The 14,288-nt window shown below is 37.5% G+C and overlaps 2 protein-coding genes across 2 annotated transcripts; one reads left to right on the top strand and one right to left on the bottom strand.

The window, feature by feature from the left end:
* The first annotated feature begins 1,287 nt into the window (after window positions 1-1,287).
* LOC130714586 (GDSL esterase/lipase At4g16230-like) lies at window positions 1,288-3,393 on the top strand. The gene is made up of 5 exons (XM_057564495.1): window positions 1,288-1,624; window positions 1,756-1,883; window positions 2,078-2,323; window positions 2,431-2,686; window positions 2,982-3,393. Exons 1-5 carry the CDS (start codon window positions 1,375-1,377, stop codon window positions 3,203-3,205), a joined length of 1,104 nt encoding a protein of 367 aa, XP_057420478.1. The 5' UTR covers window positions 1,288-1,374; the 3' UTR covers window positions 3,206-3,393.
* Window positions 3,394-3,534: 141 nt separating this feature from the next.
* LOC130713285 (serpin-ZX-like) lies at window positions 3,535-10,030 on the bottom strand (the record flags this gene model as incomplete). Its single annotated transcript, XM_057563064.1, has 5 exons — window positions 3,535-3,899; window positions 4,807-5,625; window positions 5,740-6,148; window positions 6,534-6,556; window positions 9,302-10,030. Coding segments are annotated over 5 exons (2,148 nt in total), but the record flags the coding sequence as incomplete, so codon positions are not given.
* Between the last annotated feature and the right edge of the window lie 4,258 nt (window positions 10,031-14,288).

Genomic DNA, 14,288 nt, shown 5'->3' on the forward strand with positions numbered 1-14,288 from the left:
GTTGACCCAAAAAAGAAGATAAATAATTTTTTTTTTTGACTTTGTTAGTTGAGGATAGGGCAGGTTTTGGGTCCAACTGTCCCCATGACAGTTTACGCGGTTCTGAACATGAAGTGAGACATGTTCAACTGGTATGGTGCACACTCATTCCCTACTGTTCATACTTCATAGCACTCAATCATCCCATAAAACCTTCTACCTATTGTATGGCCACCATTTTTCCATGTGCTTGCTGCACACAATTAATTAAGAACGAATAATACATTTAATAGAGAAGCCAAAGAAATGTGAAAATTCATTGCTTTTCAACTTTTAACAACCTCTTGCGTTGTAGATAGAACAGAATTTAAAGCTGAGTAGCTTGTGAGCAAAATGCATAAGCTCTGATTTCAAAGTGATGCTTGCACATAATTTCACAAATAAATTAACATCCTAAAATCACATGATCACTAAATTTGAGAGAAAATGTACTCCCTCCGGTCCTATTTATAAGCAACAAAAAAAAAATTCACATAGTTTAAGAAATGTAGTTAAACTAGATAAAATGCATTAAATTTGTCTTAAATTAAAATGAATTTCCAAAATTACCCTTTGTTATTAGTGTTGGAAAGTGGAAAAGAGAGAGAATAATTAATGAGACACATTTTACAAGTTAGAATTAATAAGGGCATCATTGGAAAAAATTAATTAATATAGCTCAAACTTTCATTTGGTTCTTATAAAAAGGACCAAGATTTTTCTTCTCTTTCATGCTTATAAATAGGACCGGAGGGAGTATTGTTAACACCTCTCATATACTACTCCCTCCGTCCCTAATTATAAGCTAACATTGAGACTTTTTTTGTGTCACTAAATATAAGCTAACCTTGCAAAAGTTAATATTTCTTTCCATATTCACCCTTGCATTTATTGGTAGTGGAACACCACCATTAGTAGTACAGTGATGAAAAAGTGTTATCATAAATAGGGGTAAACATAGAAAGTTGTACATTTTTTTTTAAAAACCAATGTATCAATTAAGGCTTTCTTAATAAGTGTGATTTTTACAACTTTAGCTTATAATTAGGGACGGAGGGAGTATAATTTATTCCCTCTAACGAAACCGTCACCGCTAGCAGTTCTACACTTCTAAAATCAGGTCATTTAATGTTGCCATATGATTTGCTATTATGATAGTATATATTAATCCAATAGTATATTAGCTGGTGGCAATGTCTTGTGCACATTATAAAGCTCCTTGGTTTTGGCACATTTTATTAGCAAGAGGATACATAGAATATCAGAGTATCCTGATTCAGAACTTCAATATTACAGTGATTAGTTTATCATACACTTACATTTTCAAAAAAAAGAAAGTTTATCATACACTTCCTAATGGGGATAGATTTGAATAGGGTCACCATTGTTGAGATTGTACTTAGAGTTTTCATATTCTTAGTCTTCTTTAGGATATCAACTTCAGATGATCTACCTGCAAATTTTGTATTCGGAGATTCTCTAGTTGATGTTGGAAACAATAACTACATTGTTTCGTTCTCAAAGGCTGATTTTTTACCCAATGGCATTGATTTTGGAAGACCAACCGGGAGGTTTACTAATGGAAGAACCATTGTCGACATCATGGGTAAGAAGTACTAGCTATCTTACTTTTGAGAGTGTGTTTGCATATCAGATGAGCATAACGAACTTTAACCTCAATCTATATAAGTGTTTTTTCACTTTTTATCTGAAATGGTTTTTCTTGCACTACACCAGGTCAAGAATTGGGTTGTGGCCTCACCCCACCTTATTTGGAACCCACTACAGTTGGACCAGTGGTTCTGAAAGGTGTCAATTATGCCTCTGGTGGGGGTGGAATTCTCAATTTCACCGGAAAAGTCTTTGTGAGTTTTCTCCTTGATCAGTTGCTGTAATTTAACTAACCTCATACTTAAGTATCCTCTAATATTGAAACTTCACAAGATATTATCGTGTTGAAAGATGAACATAATGTTTCACTTGACATTATCAGGTAACATGAGAGGGTCCTAATCACGTTGCAAGGATAATAACATGTGTTATGTAATTTGATTTATAGGTGGGAAGACTCAACTTAGATGCACAGATTGACAATTTTGCAAATACCAGACAGGACATAATCTCTAACATTGGACCTCCTTTGGCTCTCAATCTATTCAAAAAGGCATTGTTTTCTGTAACAATAGGCTCAAATGATTTCATTAATAACTACTTAACACCTGGAGTCACATTTTCTGAGCATGGTTTTTCATCTCCAGAACTCTTTGTGGCCTCCATGATAGCAAGACTCAGATTACAGCTCACAGTAATATTATTTCTCAGAACTTACAATTACAATTCTTGCTTCTAACTATTTTGTCTAAGTAAATTTTGTTGTGCATTGGTGGTAACATTTTTACTTGCCATCTGCAGAGGCTATTCAATCTGGGAGCCAGAAAAATTGTTGTGGCCAATGTGGGGCCTATTGGGTGCATACCAAATCAGAGGGATACAAATCCAACTGCAGGAGATAGCTGTGTCACTTTCCCTAATCAGTTAGCACAGTTATTTAACATCCAGTTGAAGGGTCTAATTGCAGAGCTCAGTTCAAATCTGGCAGGTTCATTGTTTGTATATGCAGATGTCAACCACATATTAGAAGATATACTCCAGAATTATGCAGCATTTGGTATGTGTCTGGGGTGGCAATTATATAATATTAGAATTTTTCCATACACAACTAACTCAATTGGTACAAGACTTGTGTGTCTAAGGTACTTAGCCTTCAGGCTCGATCCCGAGGACCTTAGGTTAAGTACTGGTCCTAGGATCGAGTCTAGCAAAAGTAAAATACTCACTATGGAGGGTGAAGAAATGTCTTGTGACCTTGCTTTAGAGGGTCTATAAATTAGAATTTAGAATCTTAAATTTGCAGGGTGTGTTTTGAACTAATCAAGGTTTATTTTGATTGTGTGTGGGGTCAGGTTTTGATAATCCATCTTCAGCTTGCTGTTACATGGCTGGGCGGTTTGGGGGTCTGATCCCGTGTGGTCCAACATCAAAGGTTTGTTGGGACCGATCAAAGTATGTGTTCTGGGACCCTTACCATCCTACTGATGCTGCAAATGTTATCATCGCTAAGCGCCTCTTGGATGGTGGCTCTAGTGATATTTGGCCAATGAATATTCGCCAACTTTATCAATTATAAACTTGTTTCTTCTGCTGAAAATGGGTGTTTAGAGATTGATTCCTTAGTAGATTTACATTTTCTGATTAGTACAGGAAACAATTATATTGATAAATGTCTATAGCAATTGAAGCAAAGATGACATTTGCTGCTAGGGAATTGTCAAAGTGCCTCTTGAAACCTCAAAGCTGAAATATGGCTAACTGATATTGCTAGGTATTGCTGATATTTTAAGTCATTTTACATTAACTTAATAAACTAAACAAAGTTGTCAGAACTGCTGAATACAACGAAAATAAGCGATATGAAGCACCGATATCAACATGTAATTGTAATAAACGAGCCAGATTGTAATAAAAAACCATTTAATGAAACCAAAAGAAATCTACTAACAATTTCAGGGCATTAGGCAAAAACTAATTCCACACTGAAAATCAAGTTGCTAACAGAAAAAGGAAAGCTAAACTTAACAGAAAAACTAATAACAGAACTTACTAATATTTCCTTAACAGGGTCTCTCATCATCTTCTCCTCCCTCATCGTCATCTTAATCATTTTTACGTGTCCTCTTCCTCTTTGGTGGAACCTCAGCCTTATGATCATCGTCGCCATCTTTCTTCTCCCCATTCTTCTCTGATTTAAAATCACTAGACTTTTTCTTCAACCTCTCAGCATTTTCTACCGTGCCAGACCGCTTTTTCCTTCCCAAATCCACCTAAAACATTTTATGTGTAAGAGTAACTCAAATGCTTAAAACGCAACAAAATGAAATTATACTTGCAGTATATTGACGATACAATAATGCAACACTAAACATAATGCTAAACCTGGAATAGTACTAAGCTTCTCAGATGTCAAAATCCTCAAGAGGTTTAAACTTTAAAGTGCGCTATCCATTAATAATTACAAAAATTCTGATGAACATGAACTAAGATCTAAACTCTCCTCTCTCTGGGTCTCTCTTTTATATATCGTTACTAAGTACATGCTGATGCATATAATTCTAAAAAGAATCTATGTAAGACTGAAAATAAAAAGGGAAAAGGATACACCACAGAGTAGAAGTAAAGCCCCATCACAATAGGAAGGAATAAAGTTGTAACATGACCGAGAAAAAAAGTTTCAAACAGTTAGGAGAATTTTTTATTTGTTCACTATACAAAATGCAGTAAAACCTGCCATGAGTGGCATTCAAGTTTGCTTGAGATGTAAAACCAACATCATACTAACCACACAAACGTCCTCATTTAATGACAATTGAAAGTAATTAAAAGTAAAACAAGAAATAGAAAATACAACATGCTTACTCCAAATATTTTTTTTTCCAATTTAATGACAATTGAGAAACTTCTGCATTTGGGTCAACAGTAACACTATCACAATATAAAAAAAAAATGTAGTAATGAAAAAAACACTACAGAACTACTGCTAAACAAGATTGGTTCAATCAAATAGCTTTTATAAGAACGGACTGTTACACTACAAAATCAAAAATTCAACAGACACTTGTATCGGTGGTCCTTCCACGGTTCCACCATTTTAAACTATTACATAACAGCATAATAAAGAAAATCATGAACTATCCTAATTACAAAATACAATCAGATATTGAGATTGCTAACCTTCACCGGCGTGGTTGCTTCATCTGCTCCACCAAGAGGGCGGAGCACCTGCCCAACAAAGAGGATGGTTCCAGTGAAATCTTCTCTGATCAAGAATATGAAAGGGTGGTCGGCTACAAATTCTATACCCGGTGGTGTACAACCTCCTCCTCCTCTCAAACTTATATATGCGGCAGCCGCAGCTTCGGTGCCGTTTTCATGTACCTTAATGAAAGCTTTCTGAAATATGCTTTCCACGTATAATTCATCCAAAGGAGAGTTCACCTCCACCATTTTTGTAAAGTCCGCATCTCGTTGAGAGAAAGGCGAAGCCACTCCCAACTCCTTCAGCATATCAGAAGCTTCAAATTCAAAAGAAATCTCGAATCTCGGAACCTTAAAGTCACTCACTTGCACTTTTTCCTGAGGAAGCTTGCCTTCCAAGAAGGCAGATTCTGAAGCCATCTTTCCAATTAAATCTGAAAGTCCGTCTCTAGCATCCGGAAGTAAAATGTACATGGAAAACCGGCATTTTTTATCCGTACCTTGTTTATAAGAGAGACGGAGGACTTTGAAACCATCAAAAGCCCTAATATACTGATCATGGTAGTGTGTCATAAAGGGAACGCTCACCGATGTGCCATTAAGGAGGTGAAAATCACGATAGTGTGAATACAAAGCATCTTCAAACTTGTGTTCCCACTCACCCTTGAAGTGCAGTGCATTTGCAAGGATAAGCCTGGTTTCTTTGTTCACTGCACCGCGAGAAAGAAGCTCTTTAATAAGGCCATTAGTCTCCTTTTCAACCCAGGAATTCACTTCATCACACACCTGATCAGCCTTTAAAACCACATCAAAATCAAAATTAATATATTTTCCATAAACAATTTTATCTACGGATTTTTAATAGTTCAATTAAAAAAAATATATATGTGCATGAAAAAGTGATGGTACCTTGTTCTGAAAATCAACTGAATCGAGAGTGGCTTTGTAATGAGTGGCCACAAGTTGTTTAAAAGAATGAGTAAGGGAAAGCGATTTATCAACCCACATTCCATTGGCAAATGACAGATGATGTGAAGGAGGAGTAGCAACATCGTCGTTGTCGGAGAAGACACCGGAGATGACCTTCGAGAAGAAGGTGTTGAGATGGTCAACGGAGTCAGATCGGAGGAAGGAAAGAAGCTCGTCAAGTGTGCCGCCTTGTGCACCAGCGGCGATGACGCTGAGAGCAACATGAAGAGACAAGGGTGAAAAGATGATGTTCTCATTCTGGTAATCTTGTTTTGAGAACAAATGCTTTGTGAAGCTGAGAGCAACGTCTTGTTGGCACCTGGTTGATTTTTCGAGCGCCATTTTTACTCTGGTTTTCGAATGAGAGAGGGTAAGCAGCACACGCAGTAGTTATAGGCGGCACCATAATACACATACCTAATTTTGAAATTAATGACAGTAATTTGTTGTGATTTCGTGATCAAATTTCAAATCAGTTTAATATTTTACTTCCGTGATTTCATAGTAAAAGTCAATTTTAAAATATTTTGGTAACTCTTTTGTTTAAGTAATTGAGTTGTGTTATTGTAACAAACATCTAGAACTATGGGTGTTTTATCCAATCAAATCAAATAAAAACTGAAAAAACCGATTAAAAAACCACAATCCAATCAAAGGGTCAGATTAGAAAGTGTCCTGCTTGTATTCTACTCTGCATAGTGCATAGATTATAAATAATAGGCTTTACCACTTGCCCCTGCAACTCTAAGTAGTAGTACTGAAAAATAAGGAGGGTGAAAATTGAGAAATTACCTCAATCTGAAGCTGCTCTTATAAGAGCATCTCCAATGGTGGGATCTTATTTTGGGTCTTAACTCACTTTTTGTGGGCCCAGACTGCCACATAGGATTTAAGACACTCTTAAGGTCTCCATGCACATTTTGCTCCAGTGGTTGAGATCTTATTTTACTTTTAGTTGGACCCACACTACCTAATATATTTATATTATTCATATACACGTAATATTAAATTAAATTAAATTATAAATTCAATACAATTTAATCATTATACAAATTAAATTATATAAAAATATATAATATAATTAAAATTCAATATGATTAGACAATAGAACGAAATACAAATTATTGAAAAATAAATGACAATAAATTTAAAATAAAATACATAATATTAATATTGCATCTAACTTTGTTCTTGAACCTTCTCAAGAACAGAATTTTACTGCTAGTATGAACGGAATTTTTTTTTAAAAAAAAAAAGGTCCAAACGGGCAGAAAAAAAGGCCCAAACCTTCTAGTATGAACCTTCACCCTCTGATGCTCCCTCACACAAACCTTATTTCCGCCGCCCCCCTCAGTTTTCTTCCTCTCCCTTCCTTTCTCTCTTCCTCTTTCCACCGCGACCTCACCTTATTTCCGCCGCCGCCCTACTCCTCCTAAACCGCCCCTCAGTTTTCTTCCTCTCCCTTCCTTTCTCTCTTCCTCTTTCCACCGCAACCTCACCTCATCTCCACCGCCGCGACATCACCTCATCTCCTCTCCTCCACCAACCTACATCCACCTCCATGAGGAAGCCACAGTGAGGACACGCCAGCCACAGTGAGGAGAAGTCTCAGTGAGGGTTTTTTATTTTTAGGAAATTTAGGGTTTTCTTTCCATTTTCCCAATTTTTTGTAATCTGATCTTTGATCTTTGTAATATTATGTTTGTAATTTGTATATTATCATTCTTTATCAATGAAATTGGTTTAGATTCAGTTTCAGTTTCTTTCCCTCTATTTTTCACTTTGGATCTGGTACTGAATGAGAGAGAAAAAAATAATATTTTAATTAAGATCCCAGATTTGAGAGTGCCTGAGCTAAGGCACGGATCTTAGCAAAAACTAAGATCCCATGCCATGTAGGATACCCCCAATGGTGAGATTTAATAAGATCCGGATCTTATTTTAAGGTCCCAAAATAAGGACTCCATTGGAGATGCTCTAATTGCTTTGAGGTTAGCAGTCCCATTAATTCAGTACATGGATAAGTTGCAGCCCAAACCACCACAGCACAAGTTAGTTGAAGGGCTTATTGTGCACAAAGGAGAAAAAAAAAAACACTTCAGCCTATTATTCCAAAATCACAATTGATTTCTATCTCAAGTCTCAACAATTCCTCAGTTACACATTCCTTTACAACAATAGAATACCCTATTACCCAAAGAGAAAGAAATAAACAAATTGGTAAAACCTGCTACCTTGGCACCAACCAAACTTTAATCTTCTCCTTCAATTTGTAAACCGCCCCTGTTTATCTGAAACCGCCCCTGAATGCTAGTGAACTCCAAGCGGTTGCAGTAATCGTCGCACATCAAGCACCGAGGGCAGTTTGTGAACAACCACTGCTATTTACCTTTTTTTGTCGTAGTGTAACATGATACTTAGTCTTGTTAAAGATGATATCATTATCAATAATATCCCTCATAATCTAGTTTTTATCGAGCTCAAAGACGTAATATGATCCATATAGCAGACTTCACTTAGTGCGATAAGGCTTTTGCTGTTGTTGTTTGATAACAAGACAAGCGGAAACTTACAACAGCAGAGTAGTTCTAAGTATACTTTAAGAATTCAAATTACACTCACGTCAAGCACACTTATGCATAAGTAGTTCCAAGCATTCATTTGAGTTTATAAGGACTTGTTGACCTAAATTAGTTCACCACAAAAGAATATGTGAAAGGAATAGCATAAAAGACAACATTGCCAAAGTGTTTTATCAAATGGAGGTCTGAGTTTGCATGGCACAATCACACAAGGTGATATAGTGGACGAAAATAATATTGTTTTTTGGCAATAGAGATGGTAGGACTTGGAGAGGCATCTCAGGGTAATGATATAACAAAGCTAATTGTGTTATTTGGCAGAAATCCTAAAATATGAATATCATTTCTTGTGTTTCATCTTGTAACTTTTAGTATTCTAAATATAAAACAGTTTCGTCTAGTAACTTTTAGTATGATCCTCAAAGTAGAATGCAGGTACATGGTACATTCTCAATGTAAAAGACATCCTAATTACAATTTTAGTGCCAAACTTTCAAAAAACATAAGGTTGCCAAGGTACTCAAATGTGTTGTTTTAGGTTGTTTAGCAAGACAACTAGTCCTTCGATCTTTAAATTCACCCAAAATGCAACTCAGAACAAAACAATGAGCAGTATCAACAGGAAAGCTAGAAAATTATAAACTTCTGTAACTTCTTTATTACTTAATATTATGCCAACAACCACTACACTGCAACAACTGAGCTTAAGATTAAGAAAACAACAATTTCTTTGTAAGGTAGCATCCGCTTGAAAACTTGACTATATGCACAGCTTTAATCAGAATTATAAAAACGTATTGGCAGAAATATTAATTCCCAATCAGAAATATCAACTCAAATGAAACCAAATTCTATCAAATTTCTTCCTAATCAATATATTCATAGTGCTAATGCTGTCATGCTCCATGAGGATGGAGCACCTGTCCAACAAAGAGGATTGTTCCGGTCAAATCTTCTCTGATCAAGAAGAGGAAAGGGTGGTCAGCTATAAATTCGATACCCCTCATAATACACCTTGGTGGCCCCAACCACGAACTGGACGCTCCAGCTTCAGTGCCTTCTTCATTTACATTAATGGAAGCTTTGTGAAACATGCTTTCAATGTATAGCTCATCCACGGGATTGTCCACCATTTTTGTAAAGTCCGCACCCGATTGAGAGAAAGGTGAAACCACTCCCAACTCCTTCAACACATTAGAAGCTTCAAATGCAAAAGAAAAATTGAATTTTGGAATCATAAAGGAACGAACTCGCACTTTTCGTTGAGGAAGCTTGCCTTCCAAGAAACCCGATTTTGAAGCCATCTTTTCAATTAAAGCTGAAAGTCCGTCTTTGGCATCCGGAAGTAAAATGTACATGGAGAACTGACAACTTTTATCCGCACCGCCTTGTTTATAAGAAAGACGGAGGACTTTGAAACCATTAAAAGCTCTAATAAACTGGTCATCATAGCTTATCATGAAGGGAACCTCGACTGAGGTGCCATTAAGGAGGTGAAAATTATAATTGGATGTACATCCAGCATGAAACTTGTGTTCCCATTCAGCCTTGAAGTGCAGTGCATTTGCAAAGATAAGTCTGGTTGTTTTGCCCACTGCACCGGGAGTAAGAAGCTCTTTAATAAGGCCATTAGTCTCTTTTTCAATCCATTAGTCTCTTGTGCACCGGCGGCCATGACACTGAGAGCAGCATGGAGAGAGAACGGGGAAAAGACTATGTTCTCGTTCTGATATGCTTCTGTTGCGAAGAGACGCTCTGTGAAGGTGAGAGCAGCATCTTCTTGGCACCTGGAGATTGATTTTGAATTTTGGAGACCCATTGTTGTTCTGGTTTCCGAATGACAATGAGAGTTCAGGGTTATATATAAGGTTCACTGGTTTCAGGGTTTAGGAGAAAATCCTAATTTTAAGCATTATCTTTTCTTATCTTGGAAATTATTTAAATTAAGAGAAAATCTTTTTAATTTCGTGATAGGATGCTTTGTTTAAGATATGATAGGATGCTTTTTTTTTTGCTACATCGGAAAATAAACCAACACAAACAACTACAAAGCCGCAAAACGATCACCCATAATGAGGATCTCTAAGTCCAATGGCGGAGAATCAAGCACACAAAGGGGCACCGTAGGGGAAGAGGCTCCTTTCTTTGCTAACCAATCTGCCGGCTTATTACAATCACGCGAGACTCGAATCAGGGAGACTGACCACTGCCTGCTAATAAGCTCATGAATGTCATCCAGGATAGGTAGGCACATCCTACTCTCTTCATCCTCCAAAGACTTCAATAAGTCAGCACAATCAACATTGCATATGACATCTCTGAAGCCCCAATCCCAAACCAACTGCAAGCCAAGCTTTAAGGCCCAAGCTTCAGCCAGGAGGGCATTTCCCGTCGTTTGGAAGGCATGAAACCCACGCACCCAGTGTCCCTGGTCATCCCGCACAAGGCCCCCAGCACCCATACGCTGATCCTGCAACCAAAAACTACCATCCACGCACAGATTTATTTTCCCAGATGGAGGCACCGCCCACCTGTTGCACATCCAGTTTTCAGTCGTTGCAGCAATGTTATTATCCAGGAACCGAGCCACTTCATCATGCTCATGGCAGATGCGCCTCCATGCTTCCTGAATCAGCCATGGCGAGGTTTCAAAAACCATATTATTTCTCCATTTCCAGATTCCCCATAAACACATCATGAACTTCAAGCCATCTGGTCCCTGCGCTAGTCTTCGAACCCAGTTCTGGCAGTCGCTATCCATAAATCCCCTCCATCGCAAGGCACCCGCCATCCTCCAAATCTCTCTGGAATGCGGACAATCTCTCAGGCAATGGAGAATGTCTTCCACCGCCGCTGAACACCGGCCACAGTTCGGCGAATCCGCCATATTGCATCTGAATCTGTAACGATTCACCTGGAAGGAGTTATGCAATACCAACCAGATAAACAATCGAACTTTTTCAGGAATTTTCAAACGCCAAAGCCATCGCCAATCCCCTTGAGGTGTTTAAGGATGAGGGAGGTTTGGCACTCCGAGATATGATAGGATGCTAAAATCATATCATAATATAAAATCTTTCCAATGTCCGCTAGGCTTATTGGTTTTAATTTTGGGCATGTATATAATTGTAGAATTCTGACTCGTAACTCGGCTTTGACACTTCAAAACAACTTCCCTTTTTTTTTTTGCTGCATTGGAAAAACAAAACAACTTCCTTTGATATAAAAAAAATTAATACAAAATAATTATGTTTATAAAATTAGTTTTATTTAATAGATAACAACTTCCTTAGGAGAAAATCTTATTCGAGCTAGAAATATCCACATTACGGCTAACTCTTTTAGTGGGTTTTTTTTTCCATCTTCAAGACTCGAATTCAAGAACTTTCTTAAGGAAATGAAACATGTATCACTTGAATCAACCTCTCGTTGAAACGTAACCAACTTCTAAAATAATTTTTTGTATGTAGTTCGAAAACTAAATTATGAGACGATAATTTTTTTTTGTATTTAATCTTGCATATAATTTAAATTAAGAGAGTCTGAAACATCTACATCATGATGAACAAGGATCAATCATTGGAGAGTACAATTTATCTTTCCGATATAAAAAAGGTTCCTCTAATATGCACCACTTTTAGAGTGGTGCAATTTTACACCACTTACTTTGACCGGTTATAGCAGGTCAACACATTATTATTTTTTTAAAAAAAGTATCATTAGAAATTTGCTATATATTAAATTTGTTTAAAAAAAGATATGTTGACCTGTTATAGCAGGTTAAAAAAAGTGGTGTAAAATTACACCACTTTAAAAGTGATGCATATTAGGGGTCACTTATAAAAAAAAATTGATTATTTCATATTGCATACATGGCATCTCTAAGACTTGCCATTTTATTATTTAATGTTTCATAGCATTTGATATGAATTTGTCAAATATGACATTACATTATATTTCATGTCAAATTGGGCACTCCTCCTGAACCCAAATTGTCAGTGAGCGTGATATCTTTTTGATGACCTACATGATTTACAATCAAGTGAATGTCATATTAGCCGGTTAAGATGACAAAAACAAGATCTTATCTTGTCCATTAAGTGAGTCGAGTAAAATTCATGATGACTCCATTAAGACCGAGCTCCTCAATCATATGTCCATACTCTCTAAATACATGTTTTATTTTTTAATTACATAAGAATTACTCATTTTTATCTATTCTTATTATGTTCTTTTTGAATGTTTTTATTCATTTTTTTCAAGTCAATTGAGGAAAGTGGTGTTACCCTTTGAAGGATAATTAAGGAAAGGAAAGGGGTAAATGGTCACATTGGTCCCTGGATGTTCACACCGACTTCAGAATCGTCCCTGGATGAATTTTATTAGGCTCGCGGTCCCCAGCTGTGGCAAAAAATAGTCATATTAGTCCCTGACGTTAAAATCCCATAACGTCCGTTAACCCAATTAATAAAAGTCAACATTATATTTCTAATTTTCTTTCACTTTGGTCCCTTTCTTCTTTCTTCCACCCTCTTCACCCCCCCTTCTTCCATCATTTTCACCAAAACCCACCCTCCATCATGCTTCAGAAACCCAGAACGTAAACCCACAATCTTCACTTCCTTCATCTTCATCTTGTTCATCTTCACTTTATTCATCTTCATCCCCTTCTTCCATCATCTTCACCAAAAACTCCTCCCCTTCTTCATCAACCCATTCCCCCCCCCCCTTTTTTTTTTTCATATCATCATCATCAACACTCTTCTTCTCCTTCTTCAACCAACCATGCCCAAACCTTCTCTCCCAGATTTAACACAAACCCAACTCAGATTTAACACCAAATTTACCCTCCTTCTCTCCTAAGTTGGGTTTGTGAGTAACATTAAAATATTAGACGATGTATGGGTTGTTTCACTGTTACAATTCACCCTAACATGTGGAGCTCAATCAATAATTAAAATCAAAAACTGCCTTGAGCTTCTTCACTTCACAAAACCCAGATCTGCTTCTTCTCTTCTCCACCCACAAAACCCATTTTCTCTTCAAAACATATTCTCTGCATCAACTCTCTCCTCGACTTCCCAGGCTCAACCACAGCCACCGAGCAGGACCTCGTCCACAGCTGCGTGTCTCTCGCTCTCTCTATGTCTCTCTCTCTGCTTTGTGCCCGGGTTTTGATTTTGGTTATGGTGACGGTGTCGCCGGCGAGTTCTCCGGTTGAGAGTAGGATCTGGGTTGCAGGTTTGAAGATCAGGGAGGTGACCTCGTCCATATATATGTTTTGCAGCGTGAGAGGAATCAGTTGAGGGAGATAGAGGCGGAGGAACTGGTTGACCATGGCGGAGGCGGAGAAGCCTGAAGTGTTGGAGGCTGTGTTGAAGGAAGCTGTGGATTTAGTAGCAAACCAGATCTGAATTTGTTTTTGCTTTTTTTTAGAGTAACATTGAATTTGCTTCACGGGTAGTGAGAGAGAACAAAATCTGGATTGTGGCCGGTGGGAACAAGAGAATGCGGTGGCAATGTTGTTAGGGTCGGAAACCCAGAACGTAAACCCACAAACCCAACTTTTTGGGTTTCTGAAGCATGATGGGGGGTGGGTTTTGGTGAAAATGATGGAAGAAGGGGGTGAAGAGGGTGGAAGAAAGAAGAAAGGGACCAAAGTGAAAGAAAATTAGAAAGATAATGTTAACTTTTATTAATTGGGTTAACGGACGTTAGGGGATTTTAACGTCAGGGACTAATATGACTATTTTTTACCACATCTGGGGACCGCGAGCCTAATAAAATTCATCCAGGGACGATTCTGAAGTCAGTGCGAACATCCAGGGACCAATGTGACCATTTACCCAAAGGAAAGTGTTGTTACCCTTTGAAGGATAATTACTAGACACGTCATTTTTTGGTTCT

Source organism: Lotus japonicus, chromosome 4, assembly GCF_012489685.1.
Source record: "Lotus japonicus ecotype B-129 chromosome 4, LjGifu_v1.2".
NCBI lineage: Eukaryota > Viridiplantae > Streptophyta > Magnoliopsida > Fabales > Fabaceae > Lotus > Lotus japonicus.